Source organism: Zootoca vivipara, chromosome 13 (assembly GCF_963506605.1).
Source record: "Zootoca vivipara chromosome 13, rZooViv1.1, whole genome shotgun sequence".
NCBI lineage: Eukaryota > Metazoa > Chordata > Lepidosauria > Squamata > Lacertidae > Zootoca > Zootoca vivipara.
In genome coordinates this window covers 5,803,789-5,822,269 of record NC_083288.1, presented here as the reverse complement: position 1 = coordinate 5,822,269, position 18,481 = coordinate 5,803,789, and the positions used below count along the sequence as shown (strand labels likewise).

The window sequence follows — 18,481 nt, the reverse complement described above, 5'->3', positions numbered from 1 at the left end:
CCAGATCTGCTTTTCTATACAGTGGTACCTCGGTTTAAGTACTCAATTGGTTCTGGAAGTCTGTACTTAACCTGAAGCGTACTTAACATGAAGCGAACTTTCCCATTGAAAGTAATGGAAAGTGGATTAATCCGTTCCAGACGGGTCCACGGAGTACTTAAACTGAAAGTACTCAAACTGAAGCGTACTTAAACCGAGGTATGACTGTACTGTATTGGATTGTCAGAAACAAGACGATACATGGCACCTGCGCATTGCTTAAATTTTAAAGGCCGCTTTCTGGGCCCCCTTGGCTGTTGTGTATTTAGGGCGCTTGTGTAAACGGTCCTGGTCTTAGCTGGAGGCTGTGGTGGGGACTGCCTCCCGCATTCCTGGTTTGAACGCAGCGCACCCCCCCCCAATGCCTCGGAAGGATGGAGGCGCATGCAAGGCCAGGCGATGGTCCGTTCTGTGGGATCTTCCCAATCGCGCCCAGCGGAGGGCGCTGCCTGCAAGCAGCATTTCTCGTGCGGCGGCAGCGTCGGGGACGAGCGGAGGCTTCCCAGAAGCAGCCGCTTCTCCTCCTCCTCCTCCTCCTGCTACTGCTCTCCTTTTCTTTCGCGTCCCGCTTCGGTGCGGCGAGCGCGCAGCCGAGAATGGAGCCGCTGCCGCCGCCGCCACCACCACCATCCGGAGCCCCGCCGCTCTCCGCGGAGCCCCTGCGCGCCGCTTGGGCATCGCCCCGCCCGCGGTGACCTGGTCCTGCCGGGACGCGCAAGGCGCGCGGGTGGCCGCCCCCGGCGCCTGGTCGGCCGGCGCGCTCTGCCTTCTCGCTCTCGCTGCGCAAAGGCGCCCGGCTCGGCGGGGGCGCGCGCTTGAGCCTCTCGCTCCTTGGAGAGCTCCTGTGAGGCGGCGAGGGGGCAGACTTTCCTCCTCTGCCGACCCAGCGGCTGGAAACAACTTTGGGGGCGAAAGCGGGGTGTCGGGGATCTTTTCTCTCTCCGCTTGGAAGCTCCTTTCCCGTTTCTTTTTGGCGCTGCCCGGCGCGCTCTTCTTTCCCGGCTCGGCTCTCCGCCTTTCTTGGGTTTTTCGCCTTCCTTGCATGGATGCACCATGGCCACCGCAACGCTGGTTTGCAGGGTGCAGTTCCTCGACGACACCGACCCTTTCAACAGCACCAATTTCCCCGAGCCCACCAGGCCGCCGCTCTACACTTTCCGGGAGGATATCCCCCTGGGCACCCAGTTGGCCGGGGTGCACCGCCTGCTTAGAGCCCCGCAAAAGGTACGGGGGAGGGGGTCGCGGAGGGAGGGGCTCCTGGGAAGAATGCGGGTCGTTTTTGCGGGATGCTGGACCGGGCTGGAGACAGGAAGGGAAGACCCTACAATGTGCACCCCCTTGAAAGTGTGCGCGCAAACAGATCTTAAAGTCCCCTTGGTGTGCGTGGAGCTCTGCAGAGTAACGCAAGGAAAAGTTCCCGTTCTCTCTCTCTAACCCCAAGGAGCTTATGTTCTGAATGACTTGTGCTGGGGGAAATGGTTGTGCATGCATGGCTTGTGTACGGGCAAGACTTTTTTCCCGCCTTCTCCCCAAACACTAGAAATCGGTTACCAGGTGAGATTTGTTAGCAGCAAGTACTTCGCCTAACACATACTGTAATTAACGTGTGGAATTCATTGCCTCAAGATGTGGTGATGGCCATTGAAGAGGTTGGGGGAAGGAAACCACGGAGCCTTTGTTTATCTAACAATGGCTAATCGTCATCATGGCTATATGGATCCTCCAGATTCAGAGACAGTGTATCTTTGAAGGGCAGTTGAGGGACCACAGAGAGAGTAGGTGGCCAGGTAACAGCAGGGCAATGCTCTTCATGTCTTGCTTGTAAGCTTTTCAGAGGCACTTGGCTGAGGAAAGGTTGCTTGGGTTTTTATGAGGTTGTGTCAAATTTGTACCGAATATTGGGCCGAACCACCTGCTGACTTGTTACCTGTGTTGGTTTAGTGCGGCAAGGCTTTTGAGCCGACCCTGTATTTTGGCACTGTGTTTTTGAAATCTCTGAACATCCCGGAGGAGAAAAGTGATGAGTGATGGAAACAGTGGAAGTTGGGACACCCAGAAATGCAAAGTGTAAGGTGTATGAGAAATATTTCAGAAAATGCTTAGGTGGGACATGCAGTGAAGATCGCCATCCAGCTTATGGGCTCGTTGTCCACTGTGAGGCCAGATTCTTGGTGTAGATGGGCCTCTGGAATGGCCCAACAGGGCTGCTCTTGTGATATGTGGGGCCATGTTCTACTCTGTATACATCTGTTGTCAAATGTGGCGATCAATCCACAGGTTGCCTGCAATATTTCCAAAAGAGAACAAGACCTTCTCAGGCATACGGTTGCTACACAGGTGATACAAGCAGGCTGCTATATATAATGCAAAGTTTTATTCACAAACTTTGATAGAAAAATAATACTCCAATGCAGTGATATATGTCACTCGATAGGCTCCTTGTATTTCTGTGCCACTTGCCATTCAATGAATCTCAAAGGGACTTACAAGCAATGAACAGCAACAGCGACTTCACATATCTTCTTAGGGCAAAATAAAAAAATTCCTTCAGTAGCACCTTAAAGACCAACTAAGTTTTTATTTTGGTATGAGCTTTCGTGTGCATGCAAGTTATATAATATGATCGGCAAATCATCAACGTTCTTTTTTTGCATAAAAAAGTTAAGACACTACCATCAATGTAACATACACAAATTAGAGGTGTTGTGTGTTGGGCTATTTGATATTTTTGGACACTGCTGCAAACCTCTTTCTACATAGGTGTGAATCTCTTTTTATTTAAACCAGTTTGCGCCAATCACATTGACAGTGAAGTCTTACTCTTTATCCAGTGTGCTTCTTTCTTGCATATATCTCAATGTGATGCACACATTTTAAAATCCTGTGCCTTGGAGTATTCTGGGACCCTCGTACCTACGGGACCGCCTCTCCTGGTATGCCCCGCGGAGGACCTTAAGGTCCACAAATTTTGGAGATCCCGAGCCATAAGGTGGCTAGATTGGTCTCAACTAGGGCCAGGGCCTTTTCAGTATTGGCCCCAACTTGGTGGAACGCTCTCCCACAGGAGACCAGGGCCCTGCGGGATTTGACATCTTTCCGCAGGGCCTGCAAGACGGAGCTGTTCCGCCTGGCCTTTGGGCTGGACGTAGTCTGACCACTATGTTTTTTCCTCCCCTATGGTTTTGATTTGGGACATTTTAAAATGAGGCTGCATTTTTTAAAAAAATTAAATTAAATCTAAATTGTATTTTATTCCGCATTTTAATCAATTGTTTTTCTTTCTTTTACGTTTTATTGTAATTTTATTGATGTCAGCCGCCCTGAGCCCAGTTCTCACTGGGGAGGGCAGGGTAAAAATAAATTATTATTATTATTATTATCATTATTATTATATTGTGTGCTTGTAATTATCTACAGAACAGTTGTATGTCCAAGAGCACCCCTCTCTCTATTGCCATTTTTGTTTGATACTGTGTGTTTTGCTATGTAGTCATCTCTCCCCATTTGTTATTGGTTATATTACCTTGTTTACGTCATGTTTTCCTCTATCCAGTAATATGTCCATGCAAAATAGTAGTTTCGTATTTTTGTATCTCTAATAGCGTAGAAGCTGAAATGAGTGCCTAAGTGAGGACTTAGGAGTGGGGGGCAGTTTGTTCCTGTGCATGTTTATTGAGAAGCAAGTCCCAATGAATTCAGCGGAAATTATTCCAAGGAATGTATGCTTATAGGATTCAAACCTTACTAATTTGGGTGATGTAGAGTCTATTCTTCCTTTATCTTGTGGAAGGGAGGAATCCGCAAAATTAATTTCCACCCTTCCCTGGTGGAGAGGAGAGAGCCTATACTGTAATACAGTATGCTTGCAAAAAATAGTTCTGGCACTTAGATTTATGTTTGGAGGTAGAACTGGAACGCTTGTCTTCTGCCCAGTAGGGAAGGCCTGTACCTGAGGGATTCAGGGAGAGGCTTTTGGTAAAAAGGTTAGTGTAGAAGTAGAGCAATGGTGTATTGATGCGATAGCACCATGGAGGTGAGGACAGAAAGTCTAATGGTCAGTGGAGGCAACACTCAAGGGCAACTTGAGATCTCGTGGCTCCTGTAGTTGCTCTTCCTGGACGTTGGTAGCTTCTGTGGATGTTCGTAGCAAGCAATGGAGCATCCAGCATTGTTCATACTTCTCAAAAACTTGTGCTCAGTTTCTTTTTGCCTGGAACACAGAATATGCCAAATGCCTTTTCTTCCCCTTTAATTAAAGCGAACCTGTTTGAAAACCCAGAGGTTTTTTTTTTTAAAAAAATAAATTTTATTCCATTTTCCAATTTATCAAATTAAAATAAAAAAACAATCTTTTATACAAAACATCTTATATTTTCATCTTACATCTTGCTCTGCCGAGCTGTAACTCCCCCCCCCCTTCTTGCGGGTTTCTTGTTAACTCCATTTTTGCAGTTCCTTTTTGACTTTTTTAGTCAATTCGTAGGATTTATTTCAATCCTGCAAGTGTTTTTAAAGATCTACAGTTTTTCTCCATATAGTCCACATATTTACTCCAGTCTTTTTGAAACCTCGTCTCACCTTGGTCGCGGATCTTGCAAGTCAGTCTAGCAAGTTCAGCATAGTCCATCATTTTTGTCTGCCACTCCTCAATTGTTGGTAATTCCTGTAATTTCCATTTTTGAGCTAACAATGTCCTAGCCGCGGTTGTCGCATACATAAACAATACTTGATCTTCTTTTCTAATCTCTCCTCCTATTATTCCTAACAAAAATGCTTCCAGAGGTTTTGATAGCTGGACTATTTGTTCCATGCTAGAGTGCTTTGAGAAAGAAATGAGTGGAATGGGTGCCACTGGATCTCAAGAAGGATCTGTTTGGGACAATGCATTTGGCACCTGTGCTAATGAATGCATCTTGGTGTCTCCCTTAATAATTAATTTGCACTGTTTTTCTAGTTCCTGGAGAGATAGCTTTCCATTTCCACAATGGCTTTACAGGGCAGACATTCCTCCCACGAGTTCACTATAATTAATGGAGATTTTGAAGCTTTAAAAAGAGACCCACCATAGAGCCAATGTGAAACACTTGCTCCTACCAGCAACCTGCTTGGAGTGTCATGTAATCTTCGGCAGTTGTAGACGTATATTTCAAGACGTATGGTGAAGCTGGGGGACGGGCAGGGAGTATGTCCAAGCAAATAAAGGCGTGTTTAAGCTGTCACTGTGGTGTGGTTCTTATGAGCTGACAGTTGCGCCAAGGCTTTTGTTAAAAATAGCAGTTAAGTCTACTGTCCTTGGAACACTTGATACCCTTTCAAAAGCTACAACATGTAGCATAGCAGTGAGTCAAGCCATAATCTTTGTGAAAACTGGCCTTGTAATTGTGTGTGCATCAACTATGCTTTCGATAAACGTAGCTCTCTGTTCCTGAGGATCTGGACTATGGTGCAAACACATTTGGAATATTTGTGTAAATTTCTGGTCAATTCACCTCAAAAAGGATATTTGTTGTTGTTTAGTGGTTTAGTCGTGTCCGACTCTTCGTGACCCCATGCACCAGAGCACGCCAGGCACTCCTGTCTTCCACTGCCTCCCGCAGTTTGGTCAAACTCATGTTCGTAGCTTTGAGAACACTGTCCAACCATCTCATCCTCTGTCGTCCCCTTTTCCTTGTGCCCTCCATCTTTCCCAACATCAGGGGTTTTTCCAGGGAGCTGAGTCCTCTCATGAGGTGGCCAAAGTATTGGAGCCTCAGCTTCAGGATCTGTCCTTCCAGTGAGCGCTCAGGGCTGATTTCCTTCAGAATGGATAGGTTTGATCTTCTTGCAGTCCATGGGACTCTCAAGAGCAAAAAGGATATTATAGAGTTGGAAAAGGCTCAGGAAAGGGCCACTGAAATGATAAGTGTTGGTGCTGACCTTTAAAGCCCTCGGTCCAGTATACCTGAAGGAGCATCTCCACCTCCATCGCTCTGCCCGGACACTGAGGTCCAGTGCCGAGGGCCTTCTGGCGGTTCCCTTGCTGCGAAGAAGCCAAGTTACAGGGAACCAGGCAGAGGGCTTTCTCGGTAGTGGCACCTGCCCTGTGGAACGCCCTCCCACCAGATGTCAAAAAGAAAAACAACTACCAGACTTTTAGAGGACATCTGAAGGCAGCCCTGTTTAGGGAAGCTTTCAATGTTTAATAAATTATTGTATTTTAATATTTCTGTTGGAAGCTGCCCAGAGTGGCTGGGGAAACCCAGCCAGATGGGCGGGGTATAATAATAATAATAATAATAATAATAATAATAATAATAATAATAAACGGGGCTGGAGCAGCTAAGAAGAATAGTTGTCGTGTTTGGGACTTTTTAGTGTAGAGATAAAGGCAAGCAAGTGTCAATGTAATATATATTTATGAAATTATACTTAGCAGAATTATACCATTCTTCCATTTTATATTCTGCTTGCCCCTTCCACTTCCTTGCTATAATAATTTGTGCAACTGTCAATAAATTTGTGAGCAGGTCCTTCATATAGCCTGCGAACCTTCCACCCCACCATAAATTGATGATAATGGACTTTCGGTCAACTTTAACCAAGTGATTTCTGTTATTTCCTTAAACACACTTTGCCCCCCAAATTTGTACATATTTACACCCCTACCACATGTGAACATAATTCCCTGTTTCCTGGCATCCCCTTCAAATGTTTTTTCTCCATCTCTCATAGACATCCTTTGCAGACTATGGAACTCGCTCCTTGGATGACTTTAAAAGAGGTTTAGACAAATCTCATGGCGGAGAGGGCTACTTTCAGCAATGCTTTCGAATACCAGTGGCTGGAGGCCACAGAAGGGGAGGCTTTTGCTGTTGTGTTCATGTTCCGCTTGCTGGTTTCCCTTTGAGGCATTCGGTTGCCACCATGAGAACAGGATGGTGTGCAAGTTGGCCCACTGGCCTGATCCAGCAGACTCTTCTTATGTTTTTTAATCCTCTCTTCAAGGATGTCTTGAGGCACTTACAGTCTATACCATAGATGTGATCCGTTCCGGTGGTCTGGTCGGATCCGGAGGTTTCCGCAACCTGAGGACCACTTCTGCGCATGTGCACACGGTGAAACCCGGTCAAATACTTCCGGGTTTGCTGCTTTCGCATCCTGAAGTTTATGTAGTCAGGGGTCAGCAAACGTTTTCAGCAGGGGTCCGGTCCACTGTCCCTCAGACCTTGTGGGGGGCCGGACTATATTTTGCAAAAAAAATATGAACAAATTCCTATGCCCCACAAATAACCCAGAGATGCATTTTAAATAAAAAGACACATTCTACTCATGTAAAAACATGCTGATTCCCGGACAGTCCGCGGGCCGGATTTAGAAGGCGATTGGGCCGAATCCGGCCCCCGGGCCTTAGTTTGCCTACCCGTGGTATAGACTGTAAGTGCCTTAAGACATCCTTGAAGAGAGGATTGAAGAGAGGTTGTGGCATAAGTTACGTAACTGGAGGTACTATTGTATTTTTGTCGAGGGATGACATCTGGACAACTTCAGCTGCACAGACTCAGGCTGGTTTTAAGTCAAGAACAAGGACCAGGGTTCGAGCTAAATACTATATGGGAAATGAAGCTTTTGAGAATGGCATAGCTGCCAAGTTTTCCCTTTTCTCGCCAGGAAGCCTATTCAGCATAAGGGAAAATCCCTTTAAAAAAGGGATAACTTGGCAGCTATGGAGAATGGGTTGCAACAGGGAGAGAGATGCATGTGGCGCTGTGGTCTAAACCTCTGAGCTCTTGGGCTTGCTAATCAGAATTTCGGCGGTTCGAATCCCCACAACAGGGTGAGCTCCCGTTGCTATGTTCCAGCTCCTGCCAACTTAGCAGTTCGAAAGCACGCCAGTGCAAGTAGATAAATAGGTAGGCGGGAAGGTAAATGGTGTTTCCATGCGCTCTGGTTTCTGTATGGTGTTATGTTGTGCCAGAAGCGGTTTAGTCATGCTAGCCACATGACCCGGAAAGCTGTCTGTGGACAAATGCCGGCACCCTCGGCCTGAAAAGCGAGATGAGCGCCGCAACCCCATAGTTGCCTTTTATTGTACTTAACCGTCCCAGGGTCCTTTACCTTTTACCTTCAGGGAGGGAGATTCCAGTGTAGGAGGCAAGGAGGGTGGAGTCACCTCCGCTGGGAAGAGGCTTTATGTGGCTGAGGGTGATAGCATGGTTTAAAACCCTGGTTTTCAGACTTTCCCTCTCCAGTCAATGCTTTTCACATCATTTTGCCGGCCGAGGAGCCCCTTTTCATATGCCACAGCAGCACTTCAGAAGGTCATGCAAGGGTCATGATCTAGGCCAGGCATAGGAAAACTTGGCCCTCCAGCTGTTTTGGGACTACAGTTCCTATCATCCCTGACCACTGGTCCTGTTAGCTAGGGATGATGGGAGTTGTAGTCCCAAAACATTTGGAGGGGGCTGAGTTTGCCTATGCCTGGCCTAGGCATCTGGCCAGGCCTTCTTTGCAAGGGAGGCGATAGATACAATATAGCCTTTCCTGGAGAAAAGGAAGCAACTTTACATGCCTGCAGGCAAAATCCCCCGTAACAGTTTTAACCCTGTAACTTGTGAAGTGACTACTCACTCCCCAAAACACACAGACACAGACACAGTGGGAAAAGTGCATTGAGTGGCCAGAGCCCATCGCAGCTCTGCATGTTGTTACGGCAGTGAAGATAAGACAGATGCAGTATGCACTTAATTTTTAATGTGCAAAGTATCCAGCTCTACCGTGATGTATACAGTGGTCCATCCCCCACGTCAATCCAGAGCTTGCTTTGCAGCCTATAGGATGGGCAATATCCTTCACTCACGAGCAGAGCATGTTTTGCATGTAGATCACAGACCCTCCAAGTGTCCCTATTATCCAGGGATATCCCTCATTTAGAGAAGCCGTCCCGGTTTCTGATTTGATCCACTTTTCCTTAGGATGTCCCTATTTTCATTGGAGAAATGTTGGAGGGTATGGAGTTATCCAACCCCTGAGCTGTCTGAAGACAATCCTGTATAGGGAAGTTTTTGGTGTTTTTCTTTTAAATGTTTAATGTTTTATTATGTTTTTATATGTGTTGGAAGCTGCCCAGAGTGGCTGGGGCAACCCAGTAAAATGTGTGGGGGTATAAATAGTAAAATTATCATTATGGAATGGGATGCCCCTATTTTCATCAGAGGGATGTTGGAGGGTATGAGACGGTCCTGGGTTCAGTCTCTGGCACTTGTGCTTTCAGGATGGATCTCGGGCAAGGCTTTTGACTGAGACGTCTTACCACTGACAGAATAGGCAACACTGAACCAGTGGTCTGAATCACTAGAAGGCAGTTTACTGTTTATTTGGCATGATTAAAGGTAAAGGTAAAGGGACCCCTGACCATTAGGTCCAGTCGTGACCGACTCTGGGGTTGCGCGCTCATCTCGCATTATTGGCTGAGGGAGCCGGCATACAGCTTCCGGGTCATGGGGCCAGCATGACAAAGCCGCTTCTGGCAAACCAGAGCAGCGCACGGAAACGCCATTTACCTTCCCGCTGTAGCGGTTCCTATTTATCTACTTGCACTTTGACGTGCTTTTGAACTGCTAGGTTGGCAGGAGCTGGGACCGAGCAACAGGAGCTCACCCCGTCACAGGGATTCGAACCACCGATCAGCAAGCCCTAGGCTCAGTGGTTTAACCGCAGCGCCACCTGGGTCAAAAATAAACCATATACCGTATCATAAAAGCACCACAGTCTCTGGTGTTTCTCATGAAACATGAACCCCAGGTGAGCTTCTGGAACCCATGGAATCTCACACAGCTCAGAGATTGCAGTAGTGTGTAACAATGCATAAAGGTAAAGGGACTCCTGACCATTAGGTCCAGTCGTGACCGACTCTGGGGTTGTGCGCTCATCTCGCATTATTGGCCGAGGGAGCCGGCGTATAGCTTCCAGGTCATGGGGCCAGCATGACAAAGCCGCTTCTGGCAAACCAGAGCAGCACATGGAAACGCCGTTTACCTTCCCGCTGTAGCGGTCCCTATTTATCTACTTGCACTTTGATGTGCTTTCGAACTGCTAGGTTGGCAGGAGCTGGGACCGAGGAACAGGAGCTCACCCCGTCACAGGGATTCGAACCGCCAACCTTCTGATCAGCAAGCCCTAGGCTCTGTGGTTTAACCACAGCGCCACCTGGGTCCCATTTGACATGATTACAGAGCGGCAAATTTTGCATTTGAAGAGGGGTTTAGGTTGCCCCAAATTGATACCGGTAGTAAATGGCGTCTATTAAAATGCAAGAAGGGTACCGGTAGGAGTGGTTGATTCAGTATGTGAGGGGGGAAAGGGGTCACCATTGACGATTGATTGATAGTTCTTCAGGGTAGCTTGCAATGATAAAATTGATTTGTCCAAATGAACAATATATGAAAGAAGAGCAAGCCTCTTGAGGCCAAACAGTAGTGCAACAAACTGAAACAAGCATGGTAAAACATTGTCTCAGAAACGGAAAGCATCTCAGAAATAAATGGACAACAGCCATTCCTAAACGAATCTAAAAGAATCCATTGAAATAAGTCTATTCAGTGACCATTTAAGAGCAGTCAGTGAAAGAAACAGGTGTTCCTCTATTGAGAGGCTGTTCCAGACCTTGGACATTACAATAAAAGGCTTCTCCTGTGTCCCTGCCTGCCAAGCATCAGAGACCTTCCTCAAAATGCTCCCTACTACTGTCGGAGCTCTTGCTTAGGCTCATGGAGGGCGGGGGAATAAATTTCTGGCCGTTTTAGGAGTTTAAAGGTCAAAGCCAGAGCCTTGTGTTGAGCCTGAAAGCAGATTAGTAGCAGGTGAAGCTGGAAGGGGTTGAATGTAATATGATACAAAACCCCGGGAGCCACATTTTGAACCAGTTGAAGCTTACAGACTGTCTCCAAGGGCAGCTCCATATACTATGGTAATCTAGACAAAAGCACAATCAGCCAATGCTAGGTTTGGTTTCTCCAAGTAGTACTGTTGGCATATAAGATGAAGCTGTGTTGTTGTTGTTGTTTTTGTTGTTGTTGTTGTTGTTGTTGTTGTTTATGCCTGCATATGTTTGCACTGGATGCTGCTGTGTGTGATTAAACTGAGCTACTTGTGCCGCTTTGCATGGACAAAGTGTGATTTTGCATGCAGATGTATCCACTGCCAGGGTGATATCCAGGAAGCTGCATATTGGAGATGGAGATTTTTGTCTTTTTAAAAATGAGATTCTTCTCTGTGAGCTCACGCCCAGCGTCTGCATATATGGTACCGTGCCAGCCTGAACCAAGACTGCCATGTTTTACAATTGTACTGTATTTATTTTTGTTGGTGGAAGTTAGTGCCATTAGGTGATAAGCAGGAGGATAACTTCTTAAACCTTGACCTCACAGTTCATAAGCCTGCATTTGAAACCTGTATTTAAATCTCAAATTTGCTCCTCGCAGCCCTCTCCTGCAATCTGACGCTTCTTTCCTGAACTTAGTTGAATTTGATAGTTTACTTATTAATCCAATCTCTTAAGTGTGTGTGTATGCACAAACACATATTACATTCATTGCAAGGCACTGTGTAACATTTTTCATAGTGATACATGGCATTTTCAGAAAGTGGAGAGCATCACAGCCTTAATGCTTGGCTGGGTATACTGTGCATAGAGTCTAGGAAGCGGCAACTTCTCTTCTCGGTGTTCACACATAGGCAGAGAAAGGGCTGGCCCACCCATGAGACAAGGTGAGGCAACTGCCTCGAGCAGATCCGGCCTCCAAGGAATGCATTGCCTGCTACCTTGGCAGCCCCTGAAGTCCCTCAGCCCCACTCACTTCACAGAGTGTTTGTTGTGGGGGGGGAGGGGAAAGGAGAATGTTAGCCGCTTTGAGACTCCTCCGGGTAGTGATAAAGCGGGGTATCAAATCCAAACTCTTCTTCTTCTTCTTCTTCTGGGCGAAATAGGTTGTCCCTTCCTGCCGCTATTGCCATGCCTCCTTTGTTGACTTTTGATTACTGTAAAAACAAAAGGGCAGGTTTAATAAAAAAATATTTTATTAGAAGAGGAATGGCAGATGAAATTAATGGACAATGCAGAATTGCATAAGACGACAGGGAGAATTCGAAACCAGCGGGAGCAGAAATTCTTGAAAGATTGGAGTAAATATGCGAGTTATTTGAAAGACAATTGTAATCAACTGACTACGCTTGTACAAGAAGAACTATATGAAATATTACAGAAAAGATTTATGAGAATGGATTTTAAGTTATTGACTATTAAAAGTAATAGTTAGGATAACAAATGTAAGATTAAGAGAGGAGGTTTGAAAATCATTAGACGTGGTTGATGGAAGTATCAGGCTAAAATAGCCAAAATGATGTATAAGATGATGAGATGAGATGAGATGTTCAGTTTGGAAAATATATGTAAAAACCAATAAAAATGTGTATATATAAACATTTTTGTTTAAAGGGCAGGTGAACCTGAAATTGGTAGCTGATGGCGACTGTAATAATAGAAAAGTTTACTATCCTGAGTGCGTGAACCCACTTCCCGGTGAAACAGGAGAACTTCTAACTGTTGCCCTTGAGGAAGATTTTTTGTTGTGAGGTGGTGTACTTTCGCTAATAAATTCTACACCTGGCGCTAGCATTGACATCTTCCTCAAAGAATGGGAAGCCTTTCTAGAAGCAGGAATCCTGTGGCACGATCAAGACCTAAAAACTTACTTGTGTCATGAGTCTTCGCAGGTTTGAATGTCTTTCTTGGATCTCTGAACCTCTCTGCCCTCAAGGTTTGAAATAGCTGCACTCCACGGTCTCCGATTCAGGATCCACAATGAAAGTAGGCTTTTTGGCACGTAAAATCCTTAATTAAGGACTCCAACTGGCCAGACTTCTTCTTTTTTAATAATAAAAAAATAAATGTCTCTGTTTTTGTTTTGTTTTTAAGGTGGGAAAATGTGCTGTACTCCCATTTATAAACTTCCTAACTTTCCACTGTTCTATTAAGAGTGAACTTGGTGGGACTTTCGTTCTGCGTAAGTATGCATAGGATCAGGCGGTGAAACACACTGAGCATTGTTTGCTTAATAAAGCTCTCCTGCCTGCTATAATGCAACCTTTGCAGTTCTGATGACAGACTGAATGTTCTTGCGGAGAACTGTTACCATTTTGAAATGTTTGCTCTGTTTTTCTAAACTGCTAGTCTGTGCAGAACCTCTTCAAAGAAAGAAAGATGGTTAAACAATCCTGCCTTTGTATGAATCTTTTACTCTTATTTACAACTTGCTTATTGCATTCAGTCTGTCACAGTTTAAGCTAACAGTTTTAAACATGAGAACTGGAGGCATTTGCAAGGACTTGCATGTCAAAAACCGGAGGCAATTAAGCTTAACCTGCAGGCCCTCTCCTTTGCTTTTAATCTAGAATCCCCGCTAGCTCAAATTAGAAAAGATAATTGGAGCCCTCCCCCATAGTCTTTCATAGTAACTCGCCCCGCTTCCTAAATACTAATCTGTTGATCACCAAAACAGAGTTTGACTTGCTTCAACGCAGTGCATTAGTTTTAATTTAGAAAAGAGAAACTCAGAAGTCAGCTTGGTGTCCTTGGGGAGTGCTTTAATGGTAAAGGTAAAGGGACCCCTGACCATTAGGTCCAGTCATGACCGACTCTGGGGTTGCGCGCTCATCTCGCGTTATTCGCCGAAGGAGCCGGCGTACAGCTCCAGGTCATGTGGCCAGCATGGCTAAGCTGCTTCTGGCAAAACCAGAGCAGTGCACGGAAACGCCGTTTACCTTTCCGCCGGAGCGATACCTATTTATCTACTTGCACTTTGACGTGCTTTCGAACTGCTAGGTTGGCAGGAGCTGGGACCAAGCAACGGGAGCTCACCCCGTCGCAGGGATTCGAACCGCCGACCTTCAGATTGGCAAGCCCTAGGCTCAGTGGTTTAGACCACAGCGCCAGCGGCGGAGCTTCATGCTCCGCCACCGGGGGCGGAGAGCAGGCACACTGCCCCCAGTGACGTGGCGCACGTTTTGGGGGTGGGGCGCGGCATGTGTTTGGGGGGCGCGGCTCGCCGTGCGCAATGACATGGTGCACGTTTTGGGGCGGGGGCGCCGTACGCAGGGATGGGGCGGGCAGCGGCGATGGCGCCCCTGGGATCACGTCACTCAGGGCGATCTGCCCCCACCGCCCCTATCTTCCTCCGCCCCTGCACAGCGCCACCCGCGTCCCAATGGGGAGTGCTTTAGTCAATCACTTTTCTGGAGCAGATGCCCAATCTCTCGCTTAGGCAGAGTACTGTAAAGGTAGCTTTTGAATTGGTCCATTGGACTTTGATAGAAGCCTGTGTTCGTGGAAGCTGTGTAGGAACCAAGAGATGTTATTTATTAGATGCTGGTGCTCCAAATATCTGTGGCTTCCTTGCCCATAGTTGTGGGTTTCCTGACATGCTTACTCATAAACCTCTCTCTGCCGAATAGCTGCGGGCACCTCATGTTCTGCTCCACAAAGTGAAGCCTGATGATTAGTCAACACTTTCCAGTGCACCACTTTACTGGGGTTCTATCATTGCCTGAAGACACATTTTTGTGTATGCTGAATAAGATTCTTTGTTTCTGTCCTGGCTCTTCCTAGTGCAGGGGTGGGGGGAACCTGTGGCCCGGCAGTTCTTAGAATCCTAGAATTGTAGAGTTGGAAGGGACCCTGAGGGCCGTCAAACCCCAGCAATGCAGGAATCTCAACTATGACGGATGGCCACGCAATCTCTGCTGAAAAACCTCCAAGGAATGAGAGTCCACCATGTTCTGAGGGTGTCCATTCCACTGTCTAACACAGGGGTAGGCAACCTAAGGCCGGTGAGCCAGGTGCGGCCCAATCACCTTCTCAATCTGGCCCACGGACAGTCCCAGAATCAGCGTGTTTTTACATGAGTAGAATGTGTCCTTTTATTTACAATGCATCTCTGGGTTATTTGTGGAGCACAGGAATCTGTTCCTTCCCCCCTCCCCCCCAATACAAGGTCTGAGGGACGGTGGACTGGCCCACGGCTGGAAAAGGTTGCTGACCCCTAGTCTAACAGCTCTTGCCACCAGAAAGTTCTTCCTGGTGTTTAGTTAAAACCCCTTTCTTGTAACTTGAATCCATTGGTGTGGAGCAGATTCCATGTGACAGCCCTTTAGATTGCTGTCCTATCTCCTCTCAGTCTCCATTTTTCCCAGGCTAAGCATACTCATCTCCCTCAACCATTCCTCATTAGGCTTGGTTTCCAGACACTTGGTCATCTTATCATTTTGTTAGACTACAGTTCCAATAATCGTCTCTGACTACTAGCTGGGACTGATGGGAGGTTGAGTACAACAACATCTGGACTTGTGTGTGTGTGTGTTTAATTTTTAACATCAACATCCTCTGCAGTCAGCGCTGAAATTATGCACCTTGAATCATAGAATCCTAGAGTTGGAAGAGACCACAAGGGCCATCCAGTCCAACCCCCTGCCAAGCAGGAAACACCATCAAAGCATTCTTGACATATGCCTGTCAAGCCTCCGCTTAAAGACCTCCAAAGAAGGAGACTCCACCACACTCCTTGGCAGCAAATTCCACTGCCAAACAGCTCTTACTGTCAGGAAGTTCTTCCTAATGTTTAGGTGGAATCTTCTTTCTTGTAGTTTGAATCCATTGCTCTGTGTCCGCTTCTCTGGAGCAGCAGAAAACAACCTTTCTCCCTCCTCTATATGACATCCTTTTATATATTTGAACATGGCTATCATATCACCCCTTAACCTTCTCTTCTCCAAGCTAAACATGCCCAGCTCCCTAAGCCATTCCTCATAAGGCATCGTTTCCAGGCCTTTGACCTTGGTGAAAGCCTAACCCTAATGCTAACCCTAACTTTTAATCCTAACCCTTACCCTCCCGCACTAGACCACTTGCTCACTTGCATGGTACACCTGGTTGTATTTAACTAAGTTAAATACAGACCAGTTGCTGCATTTTGTATATTTTTCATTGGGAACCCCTGAATGAACAAAAGGTGTTGTCACGCACAGAGAAAGATGCAAAGGGGACGTATATTTCATTAAAGCGGGTTTGCACTTTATGTTTTCCAGCATTCTTAGGGCCTGCTACTGCTATTCAGCATTTCTTTGTAACATAATAAATCAGTTTGGCTTACCCGGTAGATATATAGAATATACAGAAAGACTGCTTTAGCATTTAGTGTATCTAAGGGTGAGACTTTCAGTCTATCGGAACATCATTTTATTTCCTTCCCCATGCTAACGCCTGTAATGGTGCTCTGGCGGAAATAGCCAGCACATACCTATTTGAGACGGTCAATAAATTATCTCACTCATCAACTGGGGGAAGGGGGGTTGCTATTTAGAAAAATTGTTACAAAAGATGTATTGGGTGTTTTTAAAGGGCAAAGTGTCAAGTGTGATAAAGAGGGGTGGGGGGTTAAAGTAAAAAAGGCTTTTTATAACCTTGAAAAGGGGAGAGAAAAGGGGTCTGGTGCTCTCTCGCTCTCTCTCTCTCTCTCTCTCTCTCTCTCTCTCTCTCTCTCTCTCTCTCTCTCATTTACTGAACTGTCTGGCCAAGTAAACATTGCAGCAGGTTACCCTACAATGTTTGAATTTCACGCTCCCCCTTTATAAAGGCACCGAAAAGCATGTGCCTCTGTAATGGAATGTGACATTTGTTTAAACGTGCACAGGAACACTACATACCGGGTAGCTCTCCAGAAACATAATGCTGTATTTACCATGCATTAAACTCCAGGAGGGAATTAGGTTGGCAGGATGTAATTATGCATCTTGGAAGTCAGCCAGCCAGGCAGGTTAGCATACCTCTGCACTTTGGAAAGCACTAGGAGGTTCTGGGCAAGGTCTGGGATCTACCCCCTTGTTTGGCAATTAAAAGGTAATAATCTGCAACACCATGCTTAGATTCCCTCTCCCCGCCCCCCGCCCCGCTTTTCAACATCAGCACTTCTTATAACACCTGGTTAGGGTTTAGTCATATTAACTCTGTATTGTTGCAGCATTTTAATAATGCAGTCGGGGATGGTGTTGAATGCCTTTAGGGAAGGAATGGCTTTTTATTTAAGTTGTAGGCTTGCATCTTCCAAGAGGGGGATGCGCGTGGCGCTGTGGTTTAAACTACTGTGCCGTTTGCACTTGCTGATCAGGAAGTCAGAGGTTTGAGGCCCCACGACGTGGTGAGCTCCCGTTGTTCGGTCCCAGCTCCTGCCAACCTAGCAGTTCAAAAGCACACACTGCAAGTAGATTTTCTGTACACTGCTCTGGTTTCGCCAGAAGCGGCTTAGTCATGCTGGCCACATGACCTGGAAAAACTGTCTGCGGACAAACGCCGGCTCCCTCGGCCTGTAAAGCGAGATGAGCGCCACAACCCCAGAGTCATAGAATCATAGAGTTGGAAGAGACCACAAGGGCCATCCAGTCCAACCCCCTGCGAAGCAGGAAACACCATCGCGACTGGACTTAACTGTCAGGGGGGTCCTTTACCTTTACCTTTACATCTTCCAAAGCAAAAAAACTTGCTATTCTTTTTTAAAAAGAAGAAGCGGCTAAAGAAGAGGTATCAATAGGAGCGGTCAATGTAGGTTGCGCATGACTTTGCTTCAGTTTTATTTGTTCTTATAACAACTAGATGTGGACACAGAACCATGATTTGGGTTTGGAACTCACGTTAGCATCGAGAGAAGCCTCACTTTGCCTTGGCCCTGAAGCAGGCTCCTTTCAGGAACCCCGAAGCTTCCAATCTCTTCCCATCAAGCATCATGCAGAACAATGGGCTCTGGGTGTCCTTCCTTTTGTCAGAATTGGATGGGATTTAAGAACGGTGGTCCAGTTTGCCCACAACCATGGCTTAATGAGCAAGCCTACTGGTCCACGTTTTGAAAGCCACGGGGTCCTCTGGTCCTGCTGTACTACTGGGAGTTAAGCCACGGTTTGACTTGCTGTTATGTGCAAATCCAGGCTTGTGACTTGTCTCCCCCGAACAAGCCCTGACCACCAAGCCAATAACAAACATTGGTTCCAGGTCATGGTTCATTTGGAGCAAGGCGAAACCGAAGCCCAGGTTTGCAAGCAATGCTAAGCTAAACCATGGCTTAGCGGCTGATAGCATAACAAAGGAGGACTGGGAAGTGGAGCAAAGTAGTTGTCACTTTTTAAATGTGAAGCGGGCCATGGTAGCTACTTCAGAGAAAATTAAGATTGCCAAATTTCAGATAGATTGGGAACGAGTGGGGTGCAAGGGCTGTTTGTGGTTGTTTCTTTTTTTTTAAAAAAGGATTTCTTCCCCCCTGTTTTGTGGAGAATGCATAAAACATGCTGCAAATTGTAGAGGAGGCACCTATGTATGTAACCTGCTTACTCTCAGGAAGCAGGTTAGGGAGGCCTGATGAGTGAA

The 18,481-nt window shown here is 46.4% G+C and overlaps 1 protein-coding gene across 13 annotated transcripts in view; it reads left to right on the top strand.

The window, feature by feature from the left end:
• Positions 1 to 573: 573 nt before the first annotated feature.
• Positions 574 to 18,481, top strand: part of FHOD3 (formin homology 2 domain containing 3) — a 310,284-nt gene continuing 292,376 nt past the window's right edge. For 7 of the 13 annotated variants that reach the window (XM_060282210.1, XM_060282206.1, XM_060282209.1 and 4 more), the window contains exon 1: positions 574 to 1,263. In XM_060282210.1, the coding sequence (XP_060138193.1) occupies positions 1,093 to 1,263 (171 nt within the window). In that variant the 5' untranslated portion in view covers positions 574 to 1,092. The remainder of the gene's footprint in view (positions 1,264 to 18,481) is intronic. The other 6 variants (XM_060282216.1, XM_060282215.1, XM_060282214.1 and 3 more) reach the window with 2 other exon arrangements.